Genomic DNA, 19,481 nt, shown 5'->3' on the forward strand with positions numbered 1-19,481 from the left:
ATGTCTCTTTGGTTTAATATCCCTGAAAGGCTTCCTTTAGCTTTCAGGATCAAGTAAAGATTTCCAAGCACACCATGCCCTTGTGATCTGGCTCCTGGTGCCCCATGGTTAGCCCCACTCTTTCTCTAGACAGACTCAACTGTTCCATTCTCATTTACCTGACTTATTTGAGCATCTGGCATGACCTTATGAAGCCTCCCTTCCCTCCATACCCATGGCAGGCTCTACCACTGCACAGAGCCATCACCTCTCCTTTAGTAAGTAGATTTCTTTGTCTCCTAGATTTCATCAAAGCCTCCTGAGGGAAGCTAAACCTTGAACCCTAAGCAGCCCAGCACCTGGAGCACAGTAAGCACTCAGCCTGTGCTTGTTAAATGAACAAACCATTCACCAATGGGAAGTACTTTACTGGCCTGCTTTTTTTAAAGGCATTTTATATCTTACTTCAACTATTGCAGCTGAAGGACTAAGAATTCTAATTCCTTAAAATATTGGAGAAGACTTTTCTCCTTCCAAAGGATGTCTTTTGGTTTTGGGCTTTTTCCTACTTTTTCCTCCAATACTTGACTTACATATATTTGGTCTTCGTTAAGTTTTGCCTCATTCTTCAGTAGGTGAAGCACAGAGAAAGGTAAAATCATAGACATTGGCCCGAGAAAAATTTGTATTTGGGTCCTTGTTCAAACATTTATTTGCCAAGCACCTTGGATAAGTAACGAGCTTCGCTGAGCCTTGGTGTACATAAAATGGGTATAATTAAATAACATGCAAGGCTGCCAGGACATATACACTTAGATTCCTTTCTTCTTGACAGTTCACACTTTCCCTTTAAGATACACACCTTGCCTGGAATATATTCCCCTTCTGTCAAAATCCTTTGTAAGGCCCAACTCCCCTCATAATCTTCTCTGTGCAACTGCCCCTAGTTCTTTTGGCCAGAAAGACCTGTCCTGTCCTCAGGGCTCCTGTGGCTCCACGTCTTATTCATTCTGTCCAATTAATCTATGCTGAGTACCTACGGTGTGCTGGGCCTTAATTTAGGTGCTGGGAATTTAGGTGCAGTGATCAAATCAGATGTATAAATGCTGAAGTCGTAGTGGAGAGGAATAAACACATCAATAAGTGTAAAAACAATTCTAGGGTCAGATTAATATAGGTGCTCTAAAGGGTGACAGGACAGAAGTAATTGGAACAGGGGTGTCAGGAAAGGTGCCAGGCATGGAAAGCGTTAGCAACAGCAACTGCAAAGAGAAGGCACCCCCGTGCCAAGGCTCTGACCAAGGAAGAAGTGTGAATTTCCAAGAAAAAGAAAAGGACCAATGTGGTTGAATTATAGTTGGCTAAGGAAAGTGGAATGAAGCAGACTGGGGCCAGATGGTATAAGGGGCCACGGGAAAGAGTTTGGATTTTATACTAAGTACCACTGAAGGGTTTTAAGCAGGGGGGTAACCGTATAATTTAAGATTTCTCCAGATGCTGTGTTTGTATGTCCATTATACCTCTTACTAGAGTTCGGATTTGCACTATAGTTTCTAGTGGACGTAGCTCTCTTTTCCATGACGGTGTGGTTCTGTGAGGGCAGTGACGATGTTTTATTCTTGTTTCGATCAGCACCTGTGTACAGCGCTCCTGGAAAATTCTTGCCAAATTAAATTGAAATATCCTGCAGCCTCTGTCTTTCTTGCCTGCAATTGTAATAATTGTAATTGCAGTACTTCTAATCGCTGTAGGAAGCTTGCAGTTGCCAACCCACTCTGAACGGGTACATTTTTCCCATTTGAATTCCTCTCAGGCCTTCCTGCAATTGTAGGGATGTCAGCTGACTTCCTGTCTCCCTGGCCAGGTCTACTCCCTGCCCTGAACTGAATGTTTATAGTCCCCCCTCTGCAGAGCACGAGGCCCACTCCTTGGGGGTGCTGGGTGCAGCCGGCCTGGCCCGCTCTCAAAGGAACAACGGCTCCTAGCTTTATGCACCACACAGCATCAGATAATAACACAGTATTTATTGACCACTTGTATGTGTCGGGCACATTACAGACGCAGTGTGCTTTTCCACTGGCAGTGCAACTTTGGGCAAGTAATCAGTCCTCTCTAAGCCTGCTTCCTCATGTGCAGAATGGGGACAGTATTAGCAGAGTGCTACCTACGATTGTTACAGGGCCTCAGAAGAGATCCCGTGTCAAACACGTAGCACAGAACCTGGCTCACAGTCAGCCCCTCATCAAATGTCAGTTATATTGTAGGAGTACTGTCAGTACGCATGATTTTATTTGGTTCTTACAGCAACTCTGCAAAGAAAGTCTTATTATGTCCAGGGCCCACATTTATCTAGTACGCATAGATATGGCTGTACTGGTTGCTAAAACCATTGTAATATTTCCTAGTTGCCAAATTAGCCACTGTCCCAGCCTCCAAATCCCCCTCTCCCCCTATGACCCTGCAGCCTTCTCTGCCCAGGTGCTTCCCTTGGGATCCCTGCCTCTCCCTTCTCTCCAGGATCCAGAAACCACAGGGATAGGGACAGGGACAAGGTCCCGCTCAGCAGGAGGCATCCCGGATCCAGCCACATTCAGCAGGTTTTATTCTGAGCGCTGACTGGCTGCCTGCACTTATTTCATTGATGGGTAAAGTGAAGTTTGGGGTGGGGGGGAGGTCAAGTCACCAATCTTGTAAATGGAAATCCTAAGAAGTCAAACTTCAGAATCTATTACCTAGGCTGATTCCCTCACACTGAGCTTCTCCTCCACGCTGATTAGGAAAACTAACAAAACAATTTTTTGGCTTTTTGAACTTGCAGAACTATCTCCTGGACACCAGCAGTTTCAATTTCTGATCCATTCAGGAAGGAGTCAATGTTATCTCGAGTCAGCGTCTTGCTCTCGTCTTGATTCCCCATCCCACTCCCATCCATGAATCTCATTTAAACACGATTTGGCCCAAATTCTTCACCCTCACTTCTAGCACTGAGGAGAATCTTTGAGATGATGACCCTATGGATAGCCACACTGTTAAGTACTTACCATTTCTATCTCTATTTTACAAACTAAAAAGAAGACAAGAAAGATGTTAACATGCACAAAAATGTGGTAACTCATGGATATTACATATGACTACTAAATCAAAAATTAGAATAATGTAGAGGGTAGACCCCACAATGACAAATGAAATCCAGAGTTGGGAACTGAAAAGGACCCCTCTTAAATTGAAGACACGTGTCTGGACTTAAAATATGGAAAGTGAAGGTGGTGTCTCCCTCAATATGCATATTTACTTCTTAATTGTGCATTCTGAGCTGCAGAGACCCCCTTGGTTTGTTCTGAAATGTAAACATTTTTAGCAGTGTCTTATGAAGTTCTAAAGTCTTTAAAATAGGTTTTAAAGATTGAGCAGTTACATAATTGGCTTAATTAGATCCAATTACACAATTAGCATAAATTGGAAACAATAGAATCAGAACATATAATTTCATAGTTATGACACATAATAATAATGCAGAAATTAGGTTGGCAAATGGTGCTAACGCAGGAGGTTTGCATACAAATCCTAGAAGATTCGATGTCTTTCATGAGCCCAAACATCGCCCCCTCCAACAGTTACTGCTCAAAATGTGGCTTAACAATAAACAAGACTGATTTTGAGATCTAGACACAGAAGACAACATCTGGAAAATTGTTACTAATGGGTGACTAGAGAGATTTCTTTCCTATCTCACTGAAAGGACCATCCCTCTTTCCAAAGTCTCAATAGATTATTGTAAGGAAGAACTCATTCTTTTTTTTTTTTTTTTTTTACTGTTTATTTATGTTTGAGAGAGAGTAGGGGAGGGGCAGAGAGAGAGGGAGACACAGAACAAGAAGCAGGCTCCAGCCTCCGAGCCGTCAGCACAGAGCCTTACCCATGAGATTATGACCTGAGCCGAAGTTGGAATCTTAAGGAATATGCCACCCAGGCGCCCCAAGAAGAATTTATTCTTTTTTTTTATGTTTATTTATTTTTGAGAGAGAGAGAGACAGTGTGAGAGGGGCGGGGCAGAGAGAGACAGAGACACAGAATCTGAAGCAGGCTTCAGGCTCCGAGCTGTCAGCACAGAGCCTGACGCTGGTCTAGCTCACAAGCGGTGAGATCATGACCTGAACTGAAGTCAGACGCTTAACTGACTGAGCCACCCAGGTGCCCCTGGAAGAATTTATTCTTAAGTATGAGTTACATTGCAAAACCTTCCACTGTGCATGCCTCCCCCTCTGCCAGGAGAGCAGCCTCAGGCACACTTCTGAGCACATGCCCGTGTGGGAGGAACCGGGTTTGAGAAACACTGCAAGAGGCGACTAAATCGTCTTTTCTCTCTCATCAGCCACGTGATTTCTAATCATACTTGGATCATTCATCATACTTGGTTCCAGTGGCCTAAGCCTTCCTGCTGCATCTTTGTCTTCTGATTTAAAAGAGGGGAAAGATGACATTTGACTAATGAGAAATTCACGTTCCAAACTCCTTGCAGCTCTTTTGGTGTATCTTTCTGTAAATTATGTACCACAACCAGAGGGCTAAGAAGAAACCATTCATTTGTTGATTGACTTGTTACTTTATTATTCACTCGCTAAACATTTTGAGCTTCCTGGGGGAAAGAGACTATTTCTTACTTATCCTTATGTATCAAACCCATACACTGCTGCTAGGATATAGGAAGCACTCACTGTTCATGAAATTGACTTTAAGGCATATTACAGATATTATTACCTGCCCTGCTATTACAAAGAACCAAGGGCTACTCTATTCCCGCTTGTGGCCTTCAAGAAACTTAACTGTTTTTAGTGTCAAAGCAATGATTATGTTAACAAAAGCATGAGTTCAATTGTCCTAGCTGACATCTCCATGCTAGCCGGAAACAGTTTTTAGTTAAGAGTCAAGTCAGTGGAAGAGTGTAAGAGTGCCGTGTACTAAAATGAGAAAGTGATCTCAGAAACCCATGCTCATGGGGGTGGCCAGCCAGGGTCTTGGTTGCAGCCCAGTACAGCAGAGCACACGGGCAAGGCAGTAGTTCTCTGAACATGCACAATACCCCTCTCACAGACACCTGCGGTTTTGATCCCACTATTTGCCAAATTAAGTACTAAACATCCCCAAAGGCCCCTTGTCATATCTCAGCAAATGAACACTGAAAATCTGAAAATGTCCTCAAAATGTTAGAGAAACATCTAAAAGCCTTGGGCATTTTTTCTAATGATCTCTATTTTGTTTGTTCCTCCTCAGTCATCATCCTCTGGGTAATGGGAGAAGCAAAAGGGCTTAGTGATGCTCAAAGGCCATTACTAGTACAGGCTGGAGGATTTATCCTTTTATACCCTTCCCTCCAGTTTATTGGGTTCCCTTTCATTACTTTTACTTTCCGCATGGTCCTTCCTTTTCCCTTCTCATTTTCTGTTCCCCATAAATACTAGCTCAAAATATCAATTCTCTTATCAAAAATGAGGGCTCGCTTGCTGAAAGAAAATATATTCCTCCGATACCTTGATCAACTCACATCTCCCCTAACTATATCCCAGAAGATGCTTTGTGTTCACTCAGATACTCAGACAGTGGTGAGACTCGAACAAATTATTGTCGCATCTGAAGGCAAGGGCAAGGAAGGTTTAAATTTCTTTTCATATTTCAGAGTCTTGAGCCTATCACTGGGTGGATGTAGAGGAACAGGTATATTTAGATTCTAACCTCTAGAAATAAATGTATTTACAATGTATGTTTTAATGCATATTGATATAAATATTCCTTATTGACATAGTAATAAAGTTGAAGCACTAAAGGTGACTTACATACAACACCCAGTGCTCATCCCAACAAGTGCCCTCCTCAATGCCCATCACCCATTTTCCCTCTTCCCCCGCCCCCGTCCACCTTCAGTTTGTTCCCTGTATTTAAGCCTCTTGTGGTTTGCCGCCCTCTGTTATATTCTTGCTTTCCTCATGTCACCAAAAGGAAGGAGGAACTTCCTGAGGGTCCCAGAGTACAAATCAGATGTACTTAAGCAGTGTGGTAGAATTCATATGAGTTGTCTGGTGAATATGAGGAACTTCCTCATTTTCTTTTGCATAAACACTTGAGGGTAAGAGCTACATCAATTATGAAGAATTTAAAGCTTTAAAGTTCTGCTGATAAACAAGCACTTAAATCAGCTCGGTAAATGAAGCTATTTTTAAGGACAAAAATAAAGGTGGTAGGAAAATGTCTGGAAGGTTTCCTACCAAACTATTAAAAGTAGTTACCTCTGGCTTGGAGACAGAAAAGATATAGAGTTTGAATTGAGTTATAGATGTGATTCAACTTGCTGTGTGCTCTAAAATCTCTCTCTCTTCTCTCTCTTTCTCTCTCTCTCGGTAGATCAGGATTTCAAGGCCATAATCTCCACAGAGCTTAGAGTCACAGATTTTCTATATTGGGTTCATTGGCTACAGATTTTTTGAACTTTTCCAGAAAGGCTATTCCAGTAAGTGAACACTCTTTGGTGCAAATGACTTTTTGTTTCCATCAGTACTGAGCTTAATAATTTCACTCTTCCTTCTCCTGGCCATTGAAATTCAGAAACAGTGCCTGTTGTCTTGGATGTGCCCTGCTTGGATGAGAATGAGACAGTTCAGATTGGAATGAGTTTATGAGCTCTCCTCCCTCCCATCACGGTTCTGGAGAGAGCTGATGGAATAGGATGGGCAGAAACATGGATAAGTGTGTGGGCACTTAAAAATTCAGGTACAAGTGCCTGGCAAAATGCTGATTTTAATGTTAAGGCTTAACAGAGGTCAACACTGTTTTATGGTAAAAGCCACCTGTGATTTCCTTATTACAAAACGCCAAAGCTCTGTCTGACCTGTCTCTTCTTTATGGCCTCTCTACAGCAACTGATGCTGTTGAAATTGACATTGCAAGGCTTGTCTCTTGCCTTTTGACATACTCCGCTTCCTGGTTCTCCTTTTGCCCTTTTTATTGTCTTCCTACTTATTTTATGTGTCTTTCTTCTTTCTTCCTGAATGGGGGATCTCGCATGTCCTGTCTCTGGCTTTCTCTGCCTTTCTCTCTACACAGTCTCCCTTCTCTCATTTCTCTCTAATTTGATGGCTTCAACTGTTACTCCATGTGGACGGTCACAGTGAAGACTGTCAATTACCGAGTACCTCCAGTATGCTAGCCATGTTTAACATATCATCTCACTGATGTCACAGCAATTTTCTCCCTTTTGGATGAGAAGACAGAAGCCTTGTATGGTAGATTCAAAGATTTACCCAAGATATCGCAGACCACACAGCAAATAAGTGACAGAACTAAGGCTCAAGCCCAGATCTTTCGGGCTCTAAGGCTCATGTTGTTACTATCCTGTCCCTCCTAATTTATGACTTAGCTTCTAGTATCATTTTAAAATCAAAAGTGTTCTTTTCTGACCAGCATCTGATCTTGCGCAAGACCTTCTGAAACTGATACACCACCTTTCTCCCAGTGACCAGGCTCACAATGTCAGGTGTCTTGGGCTCATATTGGCCCCCACCCTAATCTCATCAATTGCCAGATAGCACCTCTGATTTCATCTTTCCCCTCTCCCAACCAGCTTATGCACCACTGCCTGACGACTGTTCTAGGCCACACCATTCCTGTAGTGAAACCCTCCAGTGCCTTCCCATTCCTAATGAAATGATGGCCCAAACGGACACTTACTACTCAAAAGTCCAATCTACTTTCCCTATGATATCTCTCAGAGCTTCATTACAAGTTGACTCTGTGCCACTGAAACTGGGCCGGTGTCCCCCAAATTCCACCTGTATGCCTTTGTGCCAGATATTCCCTCTTACAGGAACTCAATCCATCAGACACTCCCAATCTGCACAAATCCTACTCTGTCTGATGGACTGCCCCCCAACACACCCACACCCACACCCCCCCCCCCACACACACACAGACTCTCCCTTCTACCACCTCCCAGTTGGATATCACTCTATATCTTTAAGCCTTTACAGATTTTCATTTGTTCCACCCTTGAGGAACTTGGCCTGTTCTACTTGTGGTTTGTTATTCTCTTCCCCCTCTTATTAAGCTCTAAATTCCTTGGCAGAGAAGGAATGTGTCAGACTCTTCAGTGTATTCCCCAAAATCTTTTAGTCCAAGGGACAGAGTGGATGCCCAGTAAATATATACTAATTATATTTACTCAAATTTTGATAACATACAGCAATGTGAGGTTGCATTTTAAACTTAATGCTCTATATGTGGGGCAGCTGGGTGGCTCAGTCAGTTGAGCATCTGACTTCAGCTCAAGTCATGATCTCACAGTTCGTGGGTTCGAGCCCCGCATCGGGCTCTGTGCTGACAGCTCAGAGCCTGGAGCCTTCTTCAGATTCTGTGTCTCCCTCTCTCTCTGCCCCTTCCCTGCTCATGCTCTGTCTCTCTCTGTCTCTCAAAAATGAATGAACATTAAAAAAATATATATAAACTTAATGCTCTACATGTCTTTTCTCCAGTAAACAGACACAAAATATTTCACATTGATGGTCTCGAGCATCTCAAGATCAAGAATGTATAAATAATGATTATGAATGCCTATCTTCAAACTGATTAGCTTTTTCCCCCTAATGAAGGGAGAGAGTGCAGAAAAGGAAACATGGAGAAAAAGAAACAATATTAGGTTCTGCCCACTGTCACATAAAGAATGACATCATAGTAGGATGCAAACTACTATGCACATGAAACAACTTATAGGAGGATGTAAGTCAAAAAGGAGAAAACATGAAAAATGCTGAACAATAAAAATTCAATTTACATGTAGCTCTGCTATGACACATAAATATTGTCAGGTAAGACAAATTACTGCAATATTTACTTGTAGTTATTAGGATGTTACCCTCCAAACATGCTCTTTGGTTGCTCCCTCTACTGCAGTATATGTCTTCCTATGTGCATGACCAGCTCCCAGAAGGATGGACACAGAGTCACTGTCACTTGGTTCTCTGAAGCTTTGGAACTGGTGTTTCCTAAATGCTATCCTTGGGACTGGGCAGCAAGGAGGGTCATGACTCTTCTAAAGCCTCATTCTCAAATAGTGAACACTATCTTGTAAGAAGATTTTTGAGAAAAAAAATCCAACATATGGCCATGTTTATTATAAGAATACATGAATTTATATTGGATGCAATAATACTGAACATGTGTCATGATACCCTTAAGTTGTAACTTGGGCTTCTTTTTAAACCACTTAGTTTTAATCTTCTGTGAAACAGAAGGAACTCCAAACCATGGACAACAACAGCCTCTGCTACTGATCTTAATGAGGAGTTATAAGCAACTTAGTGTGGCAGAATCAGTACCAATCATTACTGACAATCCAAATTGTATAGACAGGAAGACAGTGTTCTCCCATTGAGATCAAATGTCATACTCTTCTCAAACACGGTTAAATTTCTTAAACTCTTGATTTCTGAAATTCAAAGAATTTCTTAAAGCGTGAATCTTCTGTTCATATTTGCCAATGGGAAAGTTCCAGATTTGGGGAATTGAGACATTAGCAAAGACATGAGGTCAGGAGATGACGGACATGACTGAGATGGTACAATTCACTGCAGAGAGAATTCTTCAGTAAATATCATCTGTACCCTGGAGACTTAGATTTGGTTTATATAACCAAGAAGTCCATTGGAAACCAGTGAGTTAGCTAGCCTGAGGATTCTTCAGTGATTGACAGTCCTATTTGGTAGTTAACCAAATGATTGGGAGAACTTTTCCATTTTGGGAGAAGGGTAGGGTAGAGAAGGGGAAAGTATACAAAATGCAACATAGTCATGGGTTAAAATGCTCTAATCACTCACCACAATCATTTGAGCCACATAACTTTCAGGCCCAGTGTATTCAGTGGGGTCTTTAACCTTCACCAGGACTAGGAAGTACAAATAATGCCACATGTTGTGTTCTGACTTGATGTGTTCCTCAAATGAAACAGTTTTGTTATCAAACTTGTCCCTCTCAAGTCCTGCAAGACACAGAAAACACAATGTATGTGATTTGTCATTTAATCAGCATGCGCTTCCCAGCATAAAAACAAAACATAATAATTATGTGGAAAAAATGCTTTCTGTGAGTGTGCCAATTTAGAATGTTATGATTAAAAACAACACAGTACACAAGACCTCCAGAAAAAAAGGCCATAGTTTATAGATTTCTTCTCAACTCACATTCTCCAGCCTCCTCTACCCCCTGCCCAATGGGTCCTTAGAAATGTGTGGTCCTGTTATAGATGTAACATTGGAAGATAATTTAAAATATAGTCATATCAAAACTGTCCAATGAAACTGGACCACAAGTCTAAGCAGAAGAAGTAAAAATGATTGTGCAATAAAAGGCATGCTTGCTAATCAGGACAGGAAAAAAAGGTATTTTATCCAGGAACTTGGGTAAAAAGGGGAAAGTCAGCTGAGAGAGTCATCTTGAAAACCACTTGTAATCAGTGAAGGGCAAGCCAACGTCCACGGCGATCTTTGCTCCGAGTGCAATAAGGACTCTGACTTATCCAGCCTTTAGACTACTGTGTTCCTGGCATTTTGAGGAGGGGATGGTCTGTTCAATATCCAGGGCAGATTTTCAACTGCTGGAAGGACACTGAGGAGGCTTCTGCATAGCAAGAATCTTTTCTTTCAAGGGCTGAAGAGTAGATGAAAGAAAGTGAATGGAGATGAAGAAAAACATCTATGGAAAAATGAGTCAGATCGCCAAATAAAATGGGATGTTGGGATTCAGTCTGGTTTTGCAGTTCAGATACTGGAGAAGAAACTATTGGATTCCAATCCTGGCTCTTCTTTTGTAAGCATTTTTTTTTAAGCCATTCAGGCATGAAGAAGACTCTTTAAATAATAAGATATAACATACAATAAGTAAAAAAAAAAAATCTATCCCTAGTGAAAGGGTGACCTTTTATATTACCTTATTGGACACTTTAATGGAAAATACCATAAAATTAGATGAGGCCAATGGTGACGCCTCATCTTATTTGACCCATCATCAGCTCAGCATGACCCAAATAAAATCCATACTCTTCCCCAAAACTACTCCACCCACAGTCTGCCTCTTCATTCCATGGCAACTCCAGGCTTCCAGTTGTTCAAGCCAACTGAGGAGTCATCCTTGAATCCTCTCTTTCTCTCATCCATATCCAATTCATGTTGAAATTCTTTTGGGTCTACCCTCAACATAGATCTGGAATCTGGCCACTCCTCCCCACCTCCACAGCCTCCTCTTTTATCTGAGCCTTCATCCTCTCTCACTGGGACAGCTGCATTAGCCTCCCAGGCCTCCCCGTTTTCACTTTAACTCTCTGTGTTGGCCTATTCCCAACACAGCAGCCACAGCGATACTTCAAAAACCTAAGTAGAATGTGTCTCTCTTCTGTTCAAAGCCCTGCAGTGGTTCTTTTCCAACTCAAAGTAAAGGTCAAAGGCCTTACAATGGCCTATGAGTAGGGTTGCCAGATAAAATACAGAATGCTGGGTTGATGCCAAGTTTTAATTTCATATAAATAATGAACAATTGTTGAGTATTAGTATATCCCATGTAATATCTACTTGCTAAACTGGAAATGATTATGCCCTATAGCCTCTCTAACCTTGTCTCTTACTCTCCTCTCCCTTGCTAACTCTTATGCAGCCACACTGGCCTCCTTGTTCCTTGCATGCAGACTCCTGCTTCAGGGCTCCTGGACTGGTGGCTTCTTTTACCCACAGAGCTCTTTCCTCTGATGTCTCTTTGATGAACTTGCTCACCTTTTGCTCAAATCTCACCTTCTCCGTGTTGCTTAACTTGATCGCCCTATTTAATCCTACAACCTGTCCCTTCCCTTTTGCCAACACCCTCAATCACTCTTTCTCTTTTATCCTCTTTTTCCTAGAGTGCTTATCACCTCCTAGCAGACTGAACACAGCCATATCAAAGTTGTGAAATTAAACCGGACCACAAGTCTAAGATAAAGAGGTAAAAATGATTGTGCCAGAAAAAGCCTGCTTGTTAATCAGCACAAAAGAAAGGAATGCAAATTTATCCAGGAACTCAGATAAGAACTTATTATGTTTATTATTTATTGTGTGTCTATGAGCAGATATATTTGTCTTTTTTTCTTCACCAACAGTCGTAATAGCTTCGATTGGTGTCTGGTGATATTATCGTCAGCACTGAACACAATATTTATTGAATGAATTAAGAATATTTCACTAATAAAATGTTATTCCACTTGGGTGACTATAATCAAAAACAGATTAATAACAAATCTTGGTGATGATGTGGATGAACTGGAGCCCTCATACCCTGCTGGTGGGAATTTAAAATAATGCAACTTAATTTTAATTTTAATTTTTATTTTTATTTCCTAAAGCACTTTATTTTTTATATATATTTTTAAATATAATTTATTGTCAAGTTAGCTAATATAAGTGCATACAGTGTGCTCTTGGCTTCGGGAGTAGATTCTCATGATTCATCACTTACATACAATACTCAGTGCTCATTCCAGTGCCCATCACCCATTTTCCCCTTCCTGCCCCCCATCAACCCTCAGTTTGTTCTCTGTATTTAAGAGTCTCTTATGGTTTGCCTCCCTCTCTGTTTGAAACTATTTTTTCCCTTTCGCTTCCCCCCGTGGTCTTCTGTTAAGTTTATCAAATTCCACACATGAGTGCAAACATATGATATCTGTCTTTCTCTGACTTATTTCACTTAGCATAATACCCTCCAGTTCCATCCACATTGTTGCAAATGGCAAGATTTCATTCTTTTTCATTGTCAAGTAGTATACAACCTCCTCAAAAGGTTAAACATAGAGTTACCATATGACCCAGAAATTCCACTTGAAGCACCTAACCAGAAGAAATAAAAACATATGTCCACACAATAACTAGTACATGAATGTTCACAGCAGCATTATTCATAATAAATAGCTAAAAAGTAGAAGTAGGGGCGCCTGGGTGGCGCAGTCGGTTAAGCGTCCGACTTCAGCCAGGTCACGATCTCGCGGTCCGTGAGTTCAAGCCCCGCGTCGGGCTCTGGGCTGATGGCTCGGAGCCTGGAGCCTGTTTCCGATTCTGTGTCTCCCTCTCTCTCTGCCCCTCCCCCATTCATGCTCTGTCTGTCTCTGTCCCAAAAATAAATAAACGTTGAAAAAAAAATTAAAAAAAAAAAATAAAAAGTAGAAGTAATCCAAACATTCATCAACTAATGAAAAGATAAATAAAATGTGGCATATCGTACAATCAAATTTTCTGCAATAAAAAGGAATGAAGTAGTGATACATGTTACAACATGAATCTTGCAAACATCATATTAAATAAAAGAAGCAGGTCACAGAAGGCCACATATTATATGATTCCATTTATGTAAAATGTCCAGGATAGGCAAATCTTCAGAGACAGAAAGTAGATCAGTGGTTGCCGAGGACTGAGGAGGAGGAAAGGTTGGGGGTGGGGGATGGTGGTGAGGGCTAAGGGGTGTGAAGTTTCTTTTGAGAGCAATGAAAATGTTCTAAAATTAATTGTGATGATAGATGCCTGACTCTGAATATATATACTAAAACCCACAGACTTGTATACTTTAAATGGGTGAGTTGTAAGGCATATATCTCAAAAGAGGTACAGAGAGAGAGAGAGAGAATGTTAAAGTAGATGTTCCCAGAATTCAGTTCAAACAATTACCTTCCTGTTGCAAGGTACATAAGGCTATAAAAATAATGTGACTACTATCAATTAATCTGTAATATGGTAGAGGAAACAGAAAACTTGTGTTATATCCTGAAGTGGTGATAAATTGCCAAGGAAGCACAGAAGAGGACAAAATGAATTGTGACTAGGTACATTTTAAAAGGTTTAAAAGAGGTGTAAAGCTTTAAATGTCTAGCCTTGAAACAGGATTATGGCAAGTGGAAAAGAGATGAATGGTAATAAAAGCCACCTAATTTTTATTGAGCACCTATTTGTGCTGACAACAACGTAAAGATGTGTAAATATGCTCTGGTAATTACAGTAATCCAATCTGACCTTTTAGCACATGAGGAAACAGATTCAGAGGAATTTGGTGAATTGCTCAAGTTGATGCCTCTCGGTAGTGGAAAAGTCGGTCAGTGTTTAAATAAAAACTTTCTGGCTCTAAAGCCATGTTCTTTTGCCTCCTGGGCGGAGGAAATGGCAGGGCAAAGCTAGAAGTAAAAGTGGATCCCCTGTTTGGGGGAGCATCAACTCCTCTGAAGGGAACATTTGGAAAGGAAGATGAAATGGTGCATTTGGCACAAAGCGTGAAGAGCTTTAAGCACAAAGCAATGGAGACTGCACTTTATTCTGAAGGCCTCTGAGTGGAGACCAGCATGTTCAGAGCTGTGCATCAGGTAACTTTGTGTGGTAGGATTTAGGGGAAGACTGAGAGAAGAGGCTGAGGGTGGGGAGACCAGGGGACTAGGGCAGCGAGGGGTGTAAAAGAGGGGAACTGCTTCTCTTTCATCTTCAGTGGTTCTTGCTCGCTAAACTTTATCGGCCATTCCCATGGTTTCAACCGGCATCATACTGGTGAGGTATCCCCAGCGCTGACCTTTCTTCCCAATTTGAGGTTCTATTTCCAGCTGCCTACTGGGTAAATCGTGCTGGGTAGCTTATGGGCATGTCACACTCTTCTTCTTCACCTCTGTTAATGAAGTCTTTGTCAACCAGGGAACTTGAAGTCATCCTCGGACTCATGCTGTGACAATCCACCCTGTGCACATTTCTTAGAGTGACTCTGACTTTCTCGCCATTCTCCAAACAAACCAGGTCCTTTGAAAATTCTATGCCTCCATCTCCTCCCTTTCCTACCTCCTACCCTTCTTCAAGACCCAGCTTAACTACTGCCACCACTGACTCTCACAAGGCACAACCAGCTAGTGGATCCTCCCTGTGCCCATGACATTGTTATGAAAATTTGTCTATTTCTATCTTAGCCTCTAGCACTGTACCGTCTGACTTATTTTTATCAGCACCAGGCAGGCATAGTATCTGGAAAACAGTAGGCATTCAACTAACATTAACAGAGTAACTGAAAAATGAATAAGACAGAGAGAGTAAAGAGAAGTTTTGGAATGAAAATTTAAGAGGGCTTGATGTCCAATCAGAGGTATAGATTTAGAAGCATCAAGCATGACCCTAAAGTCTGACCTGAATGACTGAATTTATGGTAATATCACCACAGCAAGAGGAAAAAAAAGAGAAAGAAAAGACTGGGGGAAGATATGTTTGCTTTGGGGTGTGTTGAGTTTACGATGCCTGTCGAACAACCGGTGTTGGGCTGCTAGGTCTAAAGCTAGAAACTCTGAACAGAGATGTCAAGGTGTAAATATACTAATTCAAGGATAAATGACATAAAATTAACAATGAAAGCCACGGTATTGGAAGAGATGAGCAAGGCAAAAAGAAAGGAAGGATAAGAGGTACTTTGTGTGCTCAACACAAACGTTTCAGAATACCTATGTCGTATTTCCCACACAATATGACTAAGGTGAGGGCACATACCCACCCACCACCCATGTGTGCCTGTCTATTCCTCTTCTCAGCTTTATTTTTCTGCATAGCCCTTGGCATCATGCATTCTATGTATGCTGGAAAATAAGCTCCATGATGGCAGTACATTTTGTCCAGTTGTGCTCACTGCAATATCGTGGCACATAGTAGACACTCAATAAGTAATCACTGAACAAATAAATGCATAAATGACCTTAGTGTGTAAGTACAAATAAAGAACCAATATACTGAGAGAAGAACACATTGCCCCTCTCTGACAGTGCAGCCTTTATCTCCTATGAAATCACCTAGAAAGATCTTTAATTCTAGGCACCAGATTCCCATCAATCCTTTCTCCATTCTGTTATTTTGTCACATCTGCTCTGTCAACATCTCCCTCTCACTGGATTTTCAGCCACTGGTAATTCAAAATTAATAACTAATATGGATATCAGTGCCAATTTGTTCCTGTGCTTACTGCCCCAGCTCTGGCATCTGCTCATCATCACCCTATCATGACCGCCTTCTGGATCACTAGCAATTGTTTTCTGAGTCATAATGCTCACACATCTGGTCATTGCCTTCAAGGCTAGGAATGTCCCATCTGCTTTCTTCGCCTGTCGCAGAATCTACTTCCTCCTCTGTTGCTACTTGGGTGTCACTTGGTACGTGTTGTCCTGGAGCCGATTCTCTCCTACTGTGGAGATTTTCTCCTCTGTTGTTCGATACTATATCCCTCTTTGGATCACAGTTTAACACCCAACTCTTCTAAGAATCATTTACCAAGTAATAACTATATCATAGCCTACTGGTACAACCCCAAATATCCCAACTGTTTAAATCATTCTTGTAACTAAGTTCTTATAATGTATACGGTACGTGTTAGATCTTACATACGGTAAGCAATTCCAGGAACAGGTGTATATCTAGATATACATTATCATAATGCTTTTCACACATTTCTGCTAAAGTTTCTTTGAGGGCAGAGAGCAGAGAGCCTTTATGCTACTGAGGTCACAGGGATTAATAGCTGAAAGTGCCTGAGATTACTTTGCAAATTTTTCTTTAATTCTACGTGATTTTAAATGTTCACATTAAATTTGTTTTACTTTGTAGCATTCTATTTGTTCTAATATAGAAAATACTCTTGGGGTGCCTGGGTGGCTCAGTTGGTTGAGTGTCCAACTTCAGCTCACGTCATGATGTCACAGCTTGTGAGTTCAAGTCCTGCGTCAGGTTCCGTGCTGCCAACACAGAGCGTGGAGCCGGCTTTGGATTCTGTGTCTCCATCTCTCTCTGTCCCTTCTCTGCTCATGCTGTCCCTTTCTCTCTCTGCCTCTCTCTCTCAAAAATAAATAAACATTAAAAAAATACTCTTTACATTTATTCTTAGGTTAAAGTACTTAAATGGCTTCTCAAATTTTAGAATAAATGTGAAGCTTCTGGAAAATAGACCATGTTGATCTAATATCTCCTTATGCCTCCTGATAGATGACCCAATATCTCCGTGGGAATGCAGATGCCACAGAAACAATACCCTGAATGTGACAAAATTTAATAACTTGGAATTGTTGCACCCAGGTTTTTTGTCTGCAGTATATGTCAGTTTAGTATTTACCCACTTTATCTTCCTTTTGTAGGTTATAAGTCACATAAATATAGAGATAATGTGGGGTGCCTGGCTGGCTCAGTTGGTTAAGCATCCGACTTTGGCTCAGGTCATGGTCTCATAGTTCGTGAGTTTGAGTCCTACATCAGGCTCTGTGCTGACAGCTCAGAGCCTCAAGCCTGCTTCAGATTCTGTCTCTCTCTCTCTCTCTCTCTCTCTCTCTCTCTCTCTCTCTGCCCTTTCCTTGCTTGCTCTCTGTCTCTTCCTCTCTCTCAAAAATAAACATAAAGAAAAATTTTTAAAAAATAGAGATAGTATTAATTTGGGCTGATTTATTGAATAGTCATTCAGCAAATATTTGTGAATGGTCCCCAATACATACTACGGAAGCATAAAAATAAATAAGGCATGAATCTGGATCTCTTAAAGAAGGGAAATTAATGTGCATTGAAGGCTTACTCAGTTAAGCATTGAGCTAGGAATTTTGATATATGTGGTCTCAATTATACTCTCCAAACCCCACAAGATGGCATTATATTCTCCACTTTCCAGATGAGGGAACAATAGTTCAAGGTGAAAGGAAGCTTGGCCAAGATCACATATCCAAGATGTGGAACCAGTGTGCCTACTTAACTATAAAGTCCATGCCCTTTCTATGATATGACAGTGCATAACATCCAAGAGATATGACAAGAGACAAAATACATAGAGTACCATGGATCAAAGTGTGATGCGAGGACTTGCTGCTCGTTAGTGAAACCAGAGAAGGATTCATGGAATAATGGCATTAGAGCTGGTCTTAGACAGAGGGTTGGAGTTCAATAGCTAAGGAGTTTGGGCATTCCAAATGGAAATACTATAACTGAGAGTCTCTACATTAAAGATGAATAATGCAGTTAGGCTGGAAGTTGAGCTACAAACAGGAGAACATTGGGTGAAAAGGTGGGCAAAAAAAGAAGGAGGCTGATTGTGGAGCACCTCACAGGCCAGAAAATTTGGAATATTAGAGTTACAGACTGTGCCATGCTATTGATAGCCTTTTGAGTAAGAAAATGATGAATTCATACTGGAAAAATTAATCTGGCAGCATTGAGCAGGATATTTTGGGATGTGAGCCAAGGTGAGCCTGCAAAATCAAGGTGTGGCTGTGGAATGTGTAGAAGAAAGAGACTGAGACTGGAAGAGCAGATTCTTTAGCACATGGTAACTAGTGCACCTAGAATGGGAAAAAGGAGATGTTAAAAACGATGGAGAAGCTCCCAGCCCAGATAACTGAAGGCACCATGGGATATCATCAGCTGCAATGTGGAGGTCAGGATAAACTGGTAGGTCAGAGGAAGACGATGGGAAGTCGGGATGCACTGGTTTTTAGACATGGTAAATTTGGCTGTCAGGAAGTCATACCTGCATAGATGTCAGTCAATAATTGAAAACAAAGGACAAAAGACTGGAGAGAGGTTGGAGCTGTGGTTGCACATTTGGCAGTAATCTGCATAAAGGTGGTATTAAAGAGGAGGGCAGAGAGAAGAGACAAGAAGTCAATGATAAAGTCCGAACTGCTTATCCAGTGGTTGGAAAAAAAACATTGGGCCTTGTGATGGAACCAAACAATGAACAATCCAAGGCAGAAGAAAAGGTCAGCAGGAAATTAATGGGGAGAGTTGAGAAAAACATTCAATTTTGTGATGAGGGTTATTGTGGTGTTTTAAGGAGTGTATAGGTTATAGGTTTCTTTAATAACTGTGAAAAACCAAAGAGAATTTTGACAGCAAAGGGAAAGTTTAGAGGAGCAGAAATAGCGGTTAAGTGATGGACTTGTTTTGCTATTCATGTTTCTTGTTAGAATACAGGAGATAGGATCACGTCCTCAAAGGAGGCTCGATTCTTACTGATACATTCTTCCAAAGAACCCTTTCTTCCAAAGTTGAATACTGACATAATAGATATTATGATCATGAAGAAAAGGGTTTACATGAATCACTGTTGAAGCAAGAACCTGTGACACAAAGAGAGATTTTCAAGGGCAGCATCTTCTTTTCCCCCATGGGACTCATGCTTCCATACAACATTTCTCTTCCCTAAATCCCCCAAATTATTGTACAATATCTTCCTTGGCTCCATCCCAATCTTGCTTCTCTCCATCTAATTTAAATCTAGAAAGACAAGACTCTTTTTGCTGCCTCATTTCCTTCCAGTAAGTCTCCCTTCAGCATTGTGCAACTTATCCTTGTGGAAAGTTCTCCATCTTTATCTTGAGTCACCAAAGGCTCTACTTCAGTTAATATGTCTCTGGCCTTCTCTGCTTTGAAATAGTTGATAATCAGTCTCTGTCTTCCCAAGGATGC

At 41.2% G+C, this 19,481-nt stretch overlaps 1 protein-coding gene across 6 annotated transcripts in view; it reads right to left on the minus strand.

The window, feature by feature from the left end:
* ITPR2 (inositol 1,4,5-trisphosphate receptor type 2) overlaps nucleotides 1–19,481 on the minus strand; it is a 505,414-nt gene that overhangs the window by 39,974 nt on the left and 445,959 nt on the right. For all 6 annotated transcript variants that reach the window (XM_030322010.1, XM_030322009.1, XM_030322008.1 and 3 more), the window contains one exon: nucleotides 9,840–10,000. In XM_030322010.1, the coding sequence (XP_030177870.1) occupies nucleotides 9,840–10,000 (161 nt within the window). The remainder of the gene's footprint in view (nucleotides 1–9,839; nucleotides 10,001–19,481) is intronic.

The sequence above is a fragment of the Lynx canadensis genome, chromosome B4, assembly GCF_007474595.2.
Source record: "Lynx canadensis isolate LIC74 chromosome B4, mLynCan4.pri.v2, whole genome shotgun sequence".
Classification (NCBI taxonomy): domain Eukaryota; kingdom Metazoa; phylum Chordata; class Mammalia; order Carnivora; family Felidae; genus Lynx; species Lynx canadensis.